Source organism: Chelonoidis abingdonii, chromosome 9 (assembly GCF_003597395.2).
Source record: "Chelonoidis abingdonii isolate Lonesome George chromosome 9, CheloAbing_2.0, whole genome shotgun sequence".
Classification (NCBI taxonomy): Eukaryota; Metazoa; Chordata; order Testudines; family Testudinidae; genus Chelonoidis; species Chelonoidis abingdonii.
In genome coordinates this window covers 48,049,905-48,065,872 of record NC_133777.1, presented here as the reverse complement: position 1 = coordinate 48,065,872, position 15,968 = coordinate 48,049,905, and the positions used below count along the sequence as shown (strand labels likewise).

Sequence of the window (15,968 nt, the reverse complement as noted above, 5' to 3'; positions counted from 1 at the left end):
GAATAGCTAATATAACAACAATTTTTTTTAAAGGGCTCCAGGGGCTCCAGTTGCAATTACAGGTTGGTAATTAGTTGAAACTATAATAAAAAGCAGAATTATCAGACACCTAGATGAACATAATATGTTGGGGAAGAGTCAACATGGGTTTTGTAAAGAGAACTCATGCCTCACTAATCTATCGGAATTCTATGAGAGTGTCAACAAGCATGTGATTCAGTCAATATAGTGTACTTGAACTTTCAGAAAGCCTTTGACAAGGTCCCTCACCAAAGGCTCTTAAGCAAAGTAAGCAGTCATAGGATAACAGGGAAGGTCTTCTCATGGATGAGTAGCTGGTTAAAAGATAGGAAACAAAGGATAGGAATAAATGGTCAGTTTTCACAGTGGAGAGAGGTAAATAGCGAGGTTCCCCAGCAATTTGTACTTGGACGAGTGCTGTTCAACAGATTCATAAATGATCTGGAAAACAGGGTAAAGAGTGAGGTGGCAAACTCTGCAGACAATACAAAATTACCCAAGACAGTTAAGTCCAAAAGCTGACTGCAAAGAGTTACAAAAGGATCTCACAGAACAAGAAAACAGCAAATGAAATTCAATGTTGATAAATACAAAGTAATGCACATTGGAAAACACAATTCCAAATATACATACAAAATGATGGGATCTAAATTAGCTGTTACCACTCAAGAAAGAGATCTTGGCATCATTGTGGATAGTTCTCTGAGAACCTCTGCTCAATGTGCAGCAGCAGTCAAAAAAGCTAACAATGTTAGGAACCATTAGGAAAGGGATAGATAAGAGAGAAAATATCATAATGCCACTACATAAATCCATGATCTGCCCACACCTTGAATACTGCATGCAGTTCTGGTTGTCCCATCTCAAAAAAGATGTACTAGAATTGGAAAAAGTACAGAGAAGGGCAACAAAAATTATTAGGGGATGGAACGGCTTCCATATGAGGAGAGATTACAAAGACTGGGATTGTTCAGCTTAGAAATGAGACGACTAAGGGAGGATATGAAAGAGGTCTGGAAAAGCAGGAATGGTATTGAGAAAGTGAATAAGGAAGTGTTATTTACCCTTTCACATAACACAAGAACTAGGGGTCATCCAATTAAATTAATAGGCAGCAGGTTTAAAACAAACAAAAGGAAGTATTTCTTCACACAACGCACAGACAACCTGTGGAACTCATTGCCAGGGGACGTTGCGAAGGGTGCAGCCAAACGTATCACTGGGTTCAAAAAAGAATTCCTGGAGTATCGGTCCATCAATGGCTATTAGTCAGGATGGTCAGGGACGCAACCCCGTGCTCTGGCTAAACCTCTGACTGCCAGAAGCTGGGACTGGACAACAGGGGATGGACACTTGATAAATAGCCCTGTTCTGTTCATTCCCTCTGAAGCACCTGGAATTGGCCACTGTCAGAAGAGAGGGTACTGGGCTAGATGGACCATTGGTATGGCCGTTCTGTTGTTCCTATGAAAGTCAAGGCAGCCTGCAGACTGCTCTAACCTCTTCCAGAGGCCAAAGCAGCCCCCAGCATAGGGGATACACAAAGTCATTCCACTTCATTGTCTGCTCTGAACTCAGCTCATCCACAGGCACTGTTTGGCTCCCTGGTGTTTAAGCCATCTTGTGGTTGCAACCTTGCAGCCCCTGTGGCCCAAAAACGAAAACTAACTAGAAAAACAAGTGAAACTGACCGGCCACAAGGCAAACACAAAAAGATTGTTTGGGGTTTATTCAGATGTTCAGCCCCTTTGAAAGAAGCGTTTTCATTGATAAATCACAGAAAGGAATTAGTACATGGGCTGAAACTTCATAACAGCAACACCTTCCCATTAGTGAGTCCAAGTCAGGGTAAAGCATTCCTGGAGTTGGTCTCTAAACTACACCCGGTGCTCACAGAGAATACAGGCGACACAAAGTCTGACCGGATATAATAAGACGAGTAAGTAAGAATAGAAACCAAGTGCAAAGCTTTAATAATTCAGAGGGGATGTGGAATATAATTAAGCACTTCAGTGACTGCAGAGCAGGCTGTCTGTAACAAACCCCGAAGAGTAAAGGCCCAAGACATTCCATTAGTCGTTCCTGCTATTCAGGAAGCATTGTCTACCGAGCTGCAGTTCTTTCCATTAGTCTGTGATGGGGAATAATGCTTTTCAATGGGGCAGAAATAAATTATGAGTTATTGGCTTAGGAAATATGCCACTGCTGCACATGCTCAGAACCACACATTTTAGCCCCAGCCAGTGTGAATTCTGGATGATGCTGAACCCACTATAAAATTTACCTGCCATTAAAAATCCTCCAAAAGACCTTATTTCCTCATTAGGCCACAAGTACCTGGCAGAGGGAATGCAAAAGCTCTTGAATGCAACACAGATGTATGCAGAGCCCTCAGCTATTTATTTCCACCCTCAGGGGCCGTTAGATCCCAGACACAAATTAAACAGCAGCTTCTGCTCGGATGGCTTTGACTCTAAAGGGGACGCTCTGAAACAGGCATGTTTCCCTGCAATCCTGGCTTGTATTTAGAGAGCATCTTCCACCCAAGACTCCAGAGCTATGGCCCCAACCCTGGGAGTCCTCATAGAACTGCCATTGACTTTACTGGTTGCTTCATGGTGGAGGGCTTGTGGGACCAAGCCGTTCATGTCCTATAGTGTATCTGTGCTTAGGAGATGCCCTCAAATAATAACCACCCAGGGGAGCTGGATTTAGCCCTTTGTGACCACAATTTTACAGTACAGTTTTTAGTAATTGCCGTCATTTAGGGCCTGATCCAGAACTCCCTTGGAGAGTTTTCAGGATTAGGCTCTCAGGCCCCGAGTCTCAAAGTGTTTCCATGCCTAGGAGAGTTGGGCACTGAAATACCTTTAACGATCTGGGCCTTTATCTCCACCATGCAAGCTGCAGGGAGATATAGCACATTTAATAGAAGCTGCAGCTTCTCAACAGATATATGGCATCACAGGGATCCCTTCATCCGTGAAAGGCAGCCACCTCTGGGGTGTCATGTAGCCTACAGCCCACAGTGCATAAGATTTTAGAGCAGAGAGTGGAGAATCAAGTAAGTCAGCAGAACACAATGGGTACTCGCTCCCTTGCCAAATGACCACAGGTGTTCAGGAGCTTGATTTTATGTCTTGGACTAGCTTGTCCTGTTCCCTGGAAGAGGAGGCTGGGACAGGGAACTGGCAGAGATGTGTGCCCAAGACACTACTCCAGAATTGGAGGGTTCCAAGAATGTTCTTCATTTAGAACTTTCTCCATAGCAACTGGCAACATCCTGTCACTGCAATAGGAAGAGAACCAGCTACACCCAATCAGACGATGGAAAGCTTTCAGCTGAAGGGTTTGGTGAACACATAAAACTGCCCGAGTCGAGATCGAATGCCTGGAACCCAGAGCTGAAAGGGTGATTTTATTGTAGTGTCTGCTGAGAGCTAACATTCCAGCTGAGGCTGGAGTGTGCACGGATTGGGTGTGCCCTGTTCTAACACATGGAGCTGCTCAAAGGCCAAAGAGCGTCTGGGCCTGACTTCCTGCTGTGAGCAGCCCTGCCCAGCCCAGCATGACAGAGCCCACACAGCATCATGCTGAAAACAATTCCACGCTCTCCGCCTGGCCTCATTTTCCAACTGTTTTGTAGACATGGGGGCTGAGCCACAATACCCAAAATCAGAACCTCCAGCCTGGTCTCTGTGGTTTGGTTTTGGATCATTTCTAAAGTGGCATTGGCTCAAATCCCACAGTCCTCCAGGGAGCCAAGCTCCCACTGATTTTTATGGGAATTTGACCCCATTAAAGACCAAAAGAATTTGGCTCATTGCAGACAATAAATATCTGGCTGTAAAATCTAATGTACCAGTTATTTAAGGCAGTAGAAATTCTCCCAGCCAAATCCATCCCCCAGTGTAACTTTGCCCCAGCAGGGGCAAATGGTGCCTGCAGCATCTCCTCCCCATGGGAGTCCAGGGACCAGTGGCCACACCCAGCAGTTATCAGTCTAACAGGAAATACATTCCAAATGCTTTGCAAATTCCATGCACTTTGCGTGATCTTTTGCTCATGCCCCTCCTGCAGTGTGACCTGGGGCAAGCTGCTTCCCCCCCACACACACACACTTTGTCTGTCTTGTCTATATAGACTGAAAGCTCTTTGGGGCAGAGATTGTCTGCACAGCACCTAGGACAACAGCGCCCTCATCTTAAATGAGGCTTCTGGATGCTAGTGTAATCTAAATAATAGTAATAGCTTATTACCCTGAGAAAGGTTTCTCCCAGACAGTTACAACTTGCTGCCATGGCTTTACAGGAAGCACAGCTAGTTTACATTTCATTCCACAAGGGTGTGCTGGCACAGTTTATGGCCTCGTTAGATAGGGATGGTAGGATTGGAAGCTTTTCAGTTACAGACTGTAGCACAAGCAAAATGAGACAATAATATGGAAAGAAGAACTGGCCAAGTGGGGTTACGTGGAGAGAGCTCGAAACCAGTGATCCAGTTGAAAGCACCGTGGTGAAATCTGCATGAGATTCCAAGACACAAAGCCTGTTAGAAATGTGGTCAGAGGAAGTTGGTGGAGAGAATGAATTCTCACTCACCAGCCTCCAAGCCTTCTGTGGAGATTTATTAAGCCACATGTGCGCCCTGTGAGGTGAGTATCATTAGCCCCACTTCACAGAAGGGGAAACTGAGGCTCAGAGAGGTGATGTGATTTGACCAAGGAAACACAGTGAGTTAGTGGCAGAGAACCCCAGATTCATGTCCTCCACTTGTCTGTTCTAACCAAGAAACGATGCTGCCCTGGTAATACAATTGGCTTTATGGCTGTGAGCACCTGGCTTCCCATCTTGTGCTGTGAAACATCAGTTCCAAACAGCTGGGCTCCAGTCACAGGGTGGCATGGTGCCTGTGAAAGCACCAGATTATCTGCATATTCTCCCCTCTGTGTACACTCATGTGACTAGTCCAGCTGCTGTCAGTGAGGCTCTGTGTGAAGGGGTGGGGGAAAGATTGGTTTGGGCCCCCAGCTGGCTATGAAATTAGCTCTCCAAAGGAATCTCTCCACCCCTTTGGAAAACTGTGTCAAGTTCACGCTTGGCTGATTGCTCAGCATTTTCTCCCAGATGCAGGAAGGTACCACCGCAGATATCACTCCCGATATCCTGAGAAGTGAGGATGAGGACTCCCTTCCAGAGGAAGTGGTTTATTCCATCAGGCCCCCGGCCAATGGGATGGTTGTGCTGAAGTCATCTCCTAGCAACGGGATCCTCCAGTTCACTCAGGCTCAGATAAATAGTGGGCTTGTTCAGTTTGTGCATGAAGGTAGGTAACAGACAGGTGGAAGCAGGACATTCCTGGGCCTCCTGGTCAGGGTGCTGAGGGGCCTGTTGTGGATCAATGTGGGGAGAGCTGTGTGTTTAGGAAAACTAACTCTGGGCAGTCAAATACCCCAACACGGCACTGCCCAGCCCATAAACACTAGTGTACAGCCCACAGCTGGAAATAACCCCCTGTCCTGGGACAAGAACAGACTGCAGTCTCCCAGGCAGATCCTGCTCTCACTAGCCCCATTGTAAACGCAGAGTAATCCCCTCAGCTTCAGTTTACACCAACCCTGCAAGTTCATTCAACTCAAAGTTGGCTTTCCCCTGATGTGTAACTCACCCAACACCCGGCCCTCCCCTACAATTAACCTGTGTTATGATGTTCTGAGCTCAGGCATTGTGTCTGACAGCATGGCACTTATGGCAAGGGCTCAGTCTTCCTGTCACTTCATAAAAGACGCTGCTGGGGGAGCCACCTCCCCACTTGATTCCTGAACCCCTCACTTCTTGGCTGTCCTCTTGTTTTATTCTGATGACCACCAGGAAGGACACCAAGCACGGACAGCCTAGTGACACAAGGGGACTCTACAATGGAGCCCAGCCCTCAGACCTGACTTGGTGTGAGCTGAGGCAATTCAGCTTCCATGCTTACTCATTCCTGAGCTGGGCTAGTTCCCCTCCACACACACACGCACACGCAATACACAAGCACACAAGTCACCAGTGGATCCCAGCCCAGTGCTGAGCTGGGGGGATTCAGTTTTCCTGCTCATTTAGCCCTGAACAAGGCTTCCCAAGTCACTAGTGCACCCCAACATTGGCTAGCGAGGAATTTAGTCTCTATGTTCATTCCTTCACAAGCTTTGCTACGCTGTTCCACCAGCATCTCTCACCTTCTGCCTTCCTCCTATGGGGGTAAGAGTTGTCACTGTCATGCCACTGGATCCCACTGACTGATCCCTGTCCCACTAACATGCTTTCTGCAGGACCCCTTGATGGTGGCTTCTCCTTCAATCTATCTGATGGCGAGAACATCTCCCCCAGGCATTTCTTCACTGTGAGCGCCCAGAAGAAGCTGGTCATCACCTTGGAAAACAAACAGGATCTCACTCTGTGTCCAGGTGAGTCACCCACAGAGGAAAGAGGGGTGACCCCAGTCAGGGCTGCTGAAAGGAGGGGAGCCGGGCCAGCAAGAGCCTTGAGAAGTCAGAGAATCAGCAGCATCCAACAGCTCCAGTGGATATTGGGCTAGGTTGGTTTATGGAAGGAGAGAAGAAAAATCAGTGGAAGACTGTGTTGAAAGAAACACGAGTGGGAGTAAGGTGTGTCAGGCTGAAAGGCGGGAGGGCTGATGGTAACATATGGGCACTGATGGAGTCAGAATGAAAGACAATGCAGGAAAAGGTAGATACTTTGAAATCTATGTGTTGGGCCTTTGTCCTGACTGGCTCCTACTATGCCAGTACTGCCAGCAGTCCTCCCCCCAGAGGATCCAGTGTGCTACTGTTCATCCATGTGTACAATTAAGCATGCTGCAGTGGGAGGCAATGGGGTGGGTGATCTGGCACGAGAAAGAGCTTGGCCTGATTTGTGACTCCACTCCCTTTCTGAGAGCACAGATGGCATTTCACCTCCTATTGTGTGGCATTTACCTAACACTCAAGTGACACTTTCCAGCCTAGCTGCACAGAGAGAGGGAGACATGATAAGAGGCATCTCTGTTGCCCACTGAGACATAAGGACTCAGTAGCCTCTTAGACTCAGATTTTCAGAAAAATGCACAGGCAGCAGCATAGCCCAAGCTCCCCATTTACATGCACAGTTACCCAGATTGCATGGCCTGCACAAATCGGGATCATTCTTTGTGCAGATGGGGCACTTATGATCATTTACTCACGTAAATACCCAGTCCATGCTTGGAATTATGGCAGGTGTGGAGGCAAATCATGCAGACATTTTGTGTGCACGTAAATGGGCAGCAAAGCCAGCCCTTAAAGGCTGTGGTTGGTTAGCTTAAAATATATCTGTGTGTATAAATATTTACATCTAGCACTGAAATCCACTGCAAAACTCCCACTGACATCACTGATGCAGGGACAAGTATCTGATGATACACAACGGATGCATATCAATGCCCCACTTACCCTTTTTCTGTCCAGGGGATTAGCCCAAATTCTGGAATGGGACTTGAATCTACAGGTGTAAAGATATGAATGAAAGGGATGGTAAAGAAGCTAATGCACTCTGATCTGTATGGTTATGCCAGGTACCCATGCAGTTAAAGACATCTTAGCCTATAAGATACATCTTTCTATAAAGGGGGGAAGGAGGGAGCACTGATTGGCTGCTGTGAATAAATGCACTGTATACTATTTGTTTTAAAGGAACCCTTCAGCCAATCACAAGCCAGAATTTGAAAGCAGTAACCAACAGCAAAGCAGATTCCCGTCCCTTATTTTACAGCATAGAGGAGCCCCCACAACTGGGCAGGCTGGTGAAATACCATCTGGGCAGTGCCAGTGGGCCACTGGAGAACTTCACCCAGGCTGAGGTAAGTGCTCCTACCTCCCCATTGTCATGTCCCTCATGTTATGTCATGTCTAATGTTAGGGAAGAGACAAGATTCAGGTGCCTTGATTCATTATTGAGGCTGTTGCACCAGAGGCGTTGCCATGTGTGGGCCGGGGTGGGGTGTGGTCCACCCTATTAGCAGCCAGGCCCCCCAGATCTGAGCATGGCTGAATGCCAAGTGTTAGTAAAGTTCTTCATGTGCACTATCAGTGATTTGCTCCGATGGCAGACCTTGCTCACTGCCTGTCCAGCATAAATTGCAGCCCACCCAAATTTCCCTTCCTAGCTATGCCACTGTGCTGCAGCTGCGCAAACCCTATAGTTCTCACAAACCCTCCAGCTCCCAGCCTGACTAACACAACTAGATTCTACGGCATAATGCAGTCTTCTTTAGTCACAGCTGAAATACATGCAAGGAGACCGGATGGCTCAAGGCAGCAGAGCCATTTACCTCCTTGTCACCAGGGCAAATACAGCCGGAGCTGATAATGACCAAACACTGTGGCATGTGACTTGTGGTGTTTGATGGTCTCTGCGATGGGAGTCAGTGGTCTCAGACCACTTCCCAGTGCATGGGAGAAGTATCAACGCAACCAATGTCCTTGCTGGCGGCCTCAGAGAAGAGGCCATTGAGACTAACCGGCTTTTCCTGCCCTACAGAAGGTCCTAAAATCTGGTGTTAAAGGGGATTATCGGGCTCTGTTCTGGAAGCCTGCCCCTGTGTTTGAAGGTAGACAGAGGACATGTGTCTCCAGCCTTGTCAAACTGGCATGTTGCAGCAGCTCTGAATTCACTGCTCATTCCTCGATGAAACATGAGGGCAAGATCCATGGCAGCGGTAGAGCAGCACAGCGCCATCAAGGTCAATGGAACAGCACCAGCTGAGCATCTAGCCCTTCCTTTGCCAAAAGTGAGGCCTTCCTCCCAAATCACAAACCAAAAAAAGACGTCATCCTCTCTCTCCACTGGGTGCCACACTGCTCCCATTTCAGCACAAATCTTGGTCCCGGCAGCTTTGACTATAACCTGGGGCCTGAAACCCCCTCAGGGCTGCCATGGGAATCTTGGAATTCTGGAACCCTGTGTTTAATAGCAAGCAACCAATTCAGAATTTGGCTCTCCCCACTCCTCCTGGCAGCAGCATTCCCTGTGTGCTACTAAATTATTTTGCAGAGCAGGCTGTAAGATCAGGCATGCTTAGACTGAGCACACTCACCTGCTGCCTTTCCTTCCATGGAGGGACAGATGGGATCTGGTATATTTCTCAGATTATAGATTACATTGCAGTTTGCAGGCTGTTCGTCTCTTTCACGTCCTCTCTCATCTTTCTCATTCTGCCTTTCCTTTCCTTCTTTTCTCTCTCTTTTTCTACCATTGCCATTCTAACTCAACACACACACCCTTCTCTTACGGAAAAGTCTTACAAAATGCTATAGTAAATGCACTAATAGGATTCTACAGAAATGACTCTCAAACCCTTTTGAATGTAACAGAGAATTTTACCCCCACTACAGAAATTCAAAAAGCTGGCCTGGACATTCTATCGAAATGTGGCCTGATTGTTCTCTCTAGGAAATTTCCATGAAGGATGCAGCATTCCTGGGTAGCTTCTAAACTTTGGTAGCCAGGATTTGATTTCAGTTTGCCCACTGAGACAGCATGGTCTAGTGATTAAAGCAGGAAGTTGGGATCTGTTCTCAGCAATGGCATTGAGTTGTTGGGCAGGTCACTTCACCCCTCTGTGCCCTTTGGTAATATTGGGACAGTGATACTCACGCACCTTGTAATGTGCTTTGAGATTCTTGGATGAAAGGAGATATATAAGCACAGAGCATTACTACTATTCTGTTCTGTTCTCTGAGGGCTCAGCACCCAACCACATCTGTCACAACAGAAGAAAGAGCAAATACGCAGGAGAATACTGCTCCTCTCACCCAGCACTGCTCTGATTCAGACTTCTCCTGAGATCCCCAGCACAGAACTCAAACCACATTTTGTTTTTTGTTTCTCATCCTCTTTTTAATTCCCCCCTCCCGCCCCCGGACAGTCCCAGCAAGCAGCAGGGCTGTAAACACTATCCCATCAGATAGGCGCTGAACTCTTCTGCCATCGCCAGTCAATGAAATATTCACCGGGTTACCACAGCAACGCATGCAGTTGCCACAGCTCCCTTGACATCACACTCCAGAAAGTCTGTAGCAGATGATGGCCCCAGTGTCTCCAGCAACATGTGAACAGGTGGATGGACTGTTCAAACTGGGTCACCTCTGATGGGGTTTCAAATTAAGGGTCTCTCCCCCTCCAGAAATCTACTACTGCCTTCAACAGAGTGAGGGAGGTGCAAACTTGGAGACATCTAGATTAAAGAGAGGGCAGAGGGTACTTTAATAATTTTTACAGTGCAAGCCAGGAAAGGCCTGCTAGCCAAATAAGGCACACGTAGCCAGGCACACACAGAAGTACAATTGCACATCTGAATTGTGCACACATTGATCGTGGCTGCACATGCAAATCAGGATTGTGTAATTGACCATTTGTACCCACAATTAGCTGATTAGGCAAAAAATCTGTGTGACTGCACATACAAACTAGGCATATATTTTTGCATGTACAATTCTGCCTGCCTAGTTCTGGAGAACTGCATTTAAGGGAGGCTTCTCACTCTAATTTAACCCTGCTTTAAACAGCTACAGCTTTCAAGTCACAGTTTCTTTGGCTAGTAAAACTATGAGTGTTTCCCATATCTTCCCACATGAGCTATTCTCAGCCCACTTCAGAATGAACATCTCTCCAGGTCTGTGCTTCCCATATCCCTCCCAGCAAGTAAAGAACTGGGAGAAGAATCAGTCTTATCTTTCACCATCTCCTGACAACATCATTTTTACACATACACCTGAGATCCCGGTCTCATTACATTAGGCGTTATACAGACATTGTGAGAGACACTCCCAGCCCTAAAGCACTTACAATCTAAATAAACAAGACAGACAAGCTGGTGACATGCCCAAGATCACCCAGCACGTGTGTGGCAGAATCAGGAATAGAACCCTATTACCCAGGCCAGCATCTTACCAATGCTAGACCAATGCTCAGAACCACTATTACTCATTGTTTTAAGCTACTCCTATCTCAGTGTTGGCTCCAATCCTTTGCCCTTCTGCTCTGCTCCTGCCCACATCCCTCCATTCTCAGCCCAATGCAGACTGAGGGCCCCTTCAGTACTGCTTGTGCCCATCATGCAAACAGAAGTGTTGACCCTGTGGCTTGAACGGGTAGCCAAAATTCGGGGTCTTGCAGTGTTGTTTCCATTAGGACAAGAAATCAGCGATACAAGTCAGTTATATTCTAGATATAATCTTGTGTATTTATTATGTACACACAGACCTTTTCCCCTGAGCATAAGGAAACAAAGTAGGCAGTTTCCTGGCTCAGAAATCCCCACGTGTGCTCTTCTGGCAAGCTCTGTGCCCAAGAAGCTCTATTACTTTGCAGATCACACACACAGCTCATTCTCCTGGCTTTCTGCCTCCAGCACACACTGCTTGCAACCAATAGCTTAACTCCTGCACTTGCACCAGGGAAAGCCTTCAGTGCTCACGGCTTAACTCTGACCTGCCATGAGGCCACTGCCTTGGACAGTCGTCCCCCACACCATCATCTGTAGCTGTTTTTATTAAATATAAAGGCTTTTATTGCTCCCTCGTTTAGGCCTGAAAAGGGTGCTTGGCACCCCATTGGCTTTAGGATCTGAAACACCTGCCCAGTGGCAGCCACTAGCACCTTTCAGCATAACAGAGGGCTTGATTCTCCCATTCTTCTGTGTTCGGCACCAAGAGGGGCACTCGGAAGCAGCATGACCCCGTGGTTAGAGCAGAGAGTTAGGAGTGAGGAATTCTGGGTCCTACTCCCTTCTCTCTCATCAACTCACCATATGACTCAGAGCAGTCGCTGTGCTCAGTTTCCCCACCTGTACAACACTGATAATGATACCACAGCGATTGGCGATCTATAAATAAAACAGATGGGCAGATCTCTTGCTGAATTCAGTGGCAGTTCTGCATGCTGGCTGGCTGCAGGATCCTGTCCAGGAAACAGTATTGGGTATTATTTCTTGTTTTATTTCTCTGTGATTAAAAAGGTGTTTGCTTTTTGTTTCAAACCAGGTGGATAGTGGAATAATTTTTTACCAGCATGACATGCCTCAGCAGCCATTCTGGTTTACCCAGGATGCTTTTCACTTCCGAGTCTCCTTCCCGCCCACAGTAACCGATTCATACGTCCTTGGAGTGCTGGTCTCGTTCGAGGCAAGCTGTTCACAACCCTCAACGAAGCTGTGGAGAAACCAAGGTAAAAGAGCCATGGGGCTGTTGGGAACAAAGCTGTGCTGGCTCCATGAACAGACGAGAGAGGCTGTGGCTAAGGGGAGGGAGGGTGCAGACAATGTCATCCAGGAAGCAAGGGACACAGAGCTGTAGGAACAGCCATTCTGAATCTCCACACTGAGATCCCAGTTCAGGAAAGCAACCCCATGCCGGACAGCACTTCAGCACAATGGGAACTAAACAAGTGCTTAAATGCTTTCCTGAATCAGGGCCCTTCTGCAGCAAGGACTCTCATACACCTCTACCCCAATATAACGCGGTCTTCAGGAGCCAAAAAATCTCACCGCCTTATAGGTGAGACCGTGTTATATTGGGTTTGATCCAGTACAGCGTGCCAGACTGGACCGGCTTCCCTGGCGGTGATTTAAAGGACCCAGTGCTCCAGCCACTGCAGGGAGCCCTGGGCCCTTTAAATCACAACCGGAGCTCTGGCTGCAGGGCTTGGGTGGGGATGTAAAGGGCCTGGGGCTCCCCACGTGACCAGAGCCTCTGGCCTTTTAAATCACCGCCTGAGCCTGGCTGGCTCCGGCAGCCAGGCTCAGGCAGTGATTTAAAGGGCCCGGGGCTCCACACAAATTTGGGTATAACGTGGTAAAGCAGCGGGGCTCAGGTGGCTCTTTAAAGGGCCCGGGGCTCCCCGCTGCTTTACCACATTATATCCAAATTCATGTTATATCAGGTCACATTCTATTGGGGTAGAGATGTACTTCTCTTCTCTCAGTCCTTCCTTTGCTGTGGCTTCCCTCTTCCTTCTGTACCTCTCAACCTTCCTCAATTCCTTTCCTTTCCTCCTGTTCTCCAACAGAACTATTGTGATACATTGCATTTGTTCTCCTTCCCCTGCCTCCAGATTTCCTTTGTACCTCTCTTCCTTGAGCTCTCCTCCTCTTTCCTCCATAGCACGCTCTAAGTTAGCTCCACCATCTCTCTCTCCCAGCCCTTCCTCCCTCACACCACCACTTCACCCTTTCTGGTTCTTCCGGGCTGAGAGCTGTTGTCATCAAGAAAGTCATAGGACTGTGTTCTCTCTTCTTCCAGGCCTCAGGATCCTGGAAGCTCAAAGAGCACAAATTGACACCTCAGTGCTGGATGCTTCCAACCTGTTGACCAAAGTTCCGGAGTCCAAGCGGGCATCCTATGATGTAGTGTTCCTAGTTACGGAGTTGCCCACCCATGGGCACCTTTCTGTTGCAGACGTATCCATCAGCAAAGAGCATCCCTACTTCCTGCAGTCTGATGTGGTCATGGGTAACCTGCAATACGCTCACCATGGGTCTGGGACCCAGGAAGATAATTTCAGATTTAAGGCTTGGCTGCGATCTAGGGCTATGGAGTCTACTCGGCCTCCACAGGAAGGAGGGGGCTTGGTCATTTCTGAAGCATTCAACATAACAGTGAGTGAGATCAGTGAGAAACCACCTCGCCTCACAAAGCATGGCCATGCTCTGCAGGTTCGCCAAGGCTCCTCGGCAGTGCTCTCTCAGGATCACTTGGATGTAGTAGATCCTGACAGTTCCCCTGAAGAGATTGAATACAGAATCCTCAAGGGGCCATCCAATGGCTTCCTGGCCAACACACACAACAAACAGGTGCCTATCAATCAGTTCACCCAAGCAGACATCAATGCCGGGCACCTAATGTTCATCACCAATGGGAGTGGTTCTCCTGGGTCCTTAGAGTTCAGCATTTCTGATGGGCATAATCCATCCATCTTCACTTCTCTAGAGATTGAGGTTCTGCCTGAAGTAACCACAGTGATGAGCCAGATACCCCTGGAAATACCCCAGGGCCTAAACATTGCATCGCTGTCCCGAGAACACCTCCTGGGGGCATCACACCCAGGGGAACAAGAGGTCCATTACACAATCACCAGGGATCCAAAATTTGGCCAGCTGAGGGTCAATCAAAGCCCAGCGAGAAGCTTTTCCCAGAAGCAAGTGGACAATGGTGAGGTGACTTTTACTTTCACAGATTTCACTTCCGCCAAAGATGAATTCCAGTTCCTCTCAATGTCCAAAGGAGTAAACACATCGGGGGTAGTGAATGTGACAGTCAAGGCCTTGGTCAGGACATGGCAGGAGATTCGGTGGCCGAGGGGAACCACCACCCTTCTGAACACCAGGGTCCTTGATGCCAGTGAGCTGGCCAACAAGACAAACAGCATCCCAGCTTTTACAATCCTCAGAGCCCCCCAGAGCAGCCATTTTGTGAGAGTCTCAGGAGACAAAGAGAGTCAGCATGCGTCCATTGATACCTTCACCCAACAGGACCTCGAGCAAGGGCTGGTCGGGCTGCAAGTTCTGGAAATGGAAGATGCTGGCCATCACTTGTTGAATGACAGCTTTCTGTTCGAGCTTGCAGCTGATGGGGTGCCACCCGCCCTGGAATTTCTGGGGTATAGCACAGAGCCGTACAACTCATCCATGCCGTATGGAACCCCGCTGCTCAGAGCCCCCCACCTCCCAGAGACGAATGACAGGCAAACGCCCCAAGAGGTGAGCCCCTCCTCAGAAACAGTGGCCACTCAGCCCCAGGGCTCTGACCATCTGAGCCACAACACTAGCAAGCACGACATGCTTCCAACAGCCACGGGGGGCCACGAAGCCACCACAAGCCCCTCTCCCTTGGAGGGGGGCACATTCCTCAGCTTCATTGAAGCCAACATGTTCAGCGTGATCATCCCAATCTGCCTGATCCTCCTGCTCCTGGCATTAATCCTTCCCCTGATCTTTTATCTCCACAAACGCAACAAGACCGGGAAGCACAACGTCCAGGGGACAACTTCCAAACCCAAGAATGGGGCAGTGGTCGACCAGGAAACCTTCCGCAAGACTGACCCAAACCAAGCCATTCCTTTAACGACTGTGAACCCTCTGGAGGCCAAAGAATCGGGGCCCACGGGCAAAGGGCCAAGAGGGCAGCAGGAACCCGAGCTACTTCAGTACTGCAGGACATCCAACCCTGCTTTAAAAAATAACCAGTACTGGGTCTGAACGCTGGGCCGAGAGGCTAAAAGGCAAGACTGTCTCCAAGCAGAGCTCCTTGGCCTCCTGGATTGTTACAGAGTCATCCTGCCTCTTCCTTCTCCTCCTCCCTGACAAGCAGGAGGCAATCCCATTTACACAAGAGGACTCTTGGGGATGCAGGGTCCCCCAGATGGTTCCAGAGTCTCACTGGTATGACAGCAGGGAATCTCTCTGAAGGGAATAAATATCCTGACATCCCATGTCTCCCAGTTGTTTGGGTGGGATGGGAGGGGGGAGGGAAAGGACGTCTGAAAGCCAGATAACTCCTGTGGGTGAATTAACTGTGCAGTGTAATGGGACGGGGGGCAGGGGAAGGTTGTGGGAATACAAGTGTGCTCCCAGTGAATCCTTTCCAGGCAGATATTTGGCCACCTCAATAGCTCCTCTGCACTGGGAAAGAGTTACAGATCCCAATAAATCATAGGACAGTAGGTCCCGGCTGGCCCATCTCACTCAGCCCAAGCACAGGAGTGTCTGCACGTAACCAGTTCAGTGAGGCTGGTGGGAGGTGAGCTTTCCATCAGGGTGTTTTTGAAGCTCTGGCACACAAGGCAAGATTAAGAGCACTTTGCATTCAATCAGGGTGGTCACAGAGCCCTCCAAATTCCACAGGGCTAGGTGAGCTGAGGCAGTGGCCCTTA

General features: G+C 48.4%; 1 protein-coding gene across 1 annotated transcript in view; it reads left to right on the top strand.

Moving 5' to 3' along the window:
- The window catches only part of CSPG4 (chondroitin sulfate proteoglycan 4), a 31,148-nt gene extending 15,617 nt beyond the window's left edge, over window positions 1–15,531 (top strand). Inside the window, exons 5-9 of the mRNA XM_032799837.2 lie at window positions 5,148–5,346; window positions 6,335–6,469; window positions 7,733–7,899; window positions 12,083–12,266; window positions 13,340–15,531. Of these exons, the coding sequence (XP_032655728.2) occupies window positions 5,148–5,346; window positions 6,335–6,469; window positions 7,733–7,899; window positions 12,083–12,266; window positions 13,340–15,294 (2,640 nt within the window). The 3' untranslated portion in view covers window positions 15,295–15,531. The remainder of the gene's footprint in view (window positions 1–5,147; window positions 5,347–6,334; window positions 6,470–7,732; window positions 7,900–12,082; window positions 12,267–13,339) is intronic.
- The last annotated feature ends 437 nt before the right edge of the window (window positions 15,532–15,968 follow it).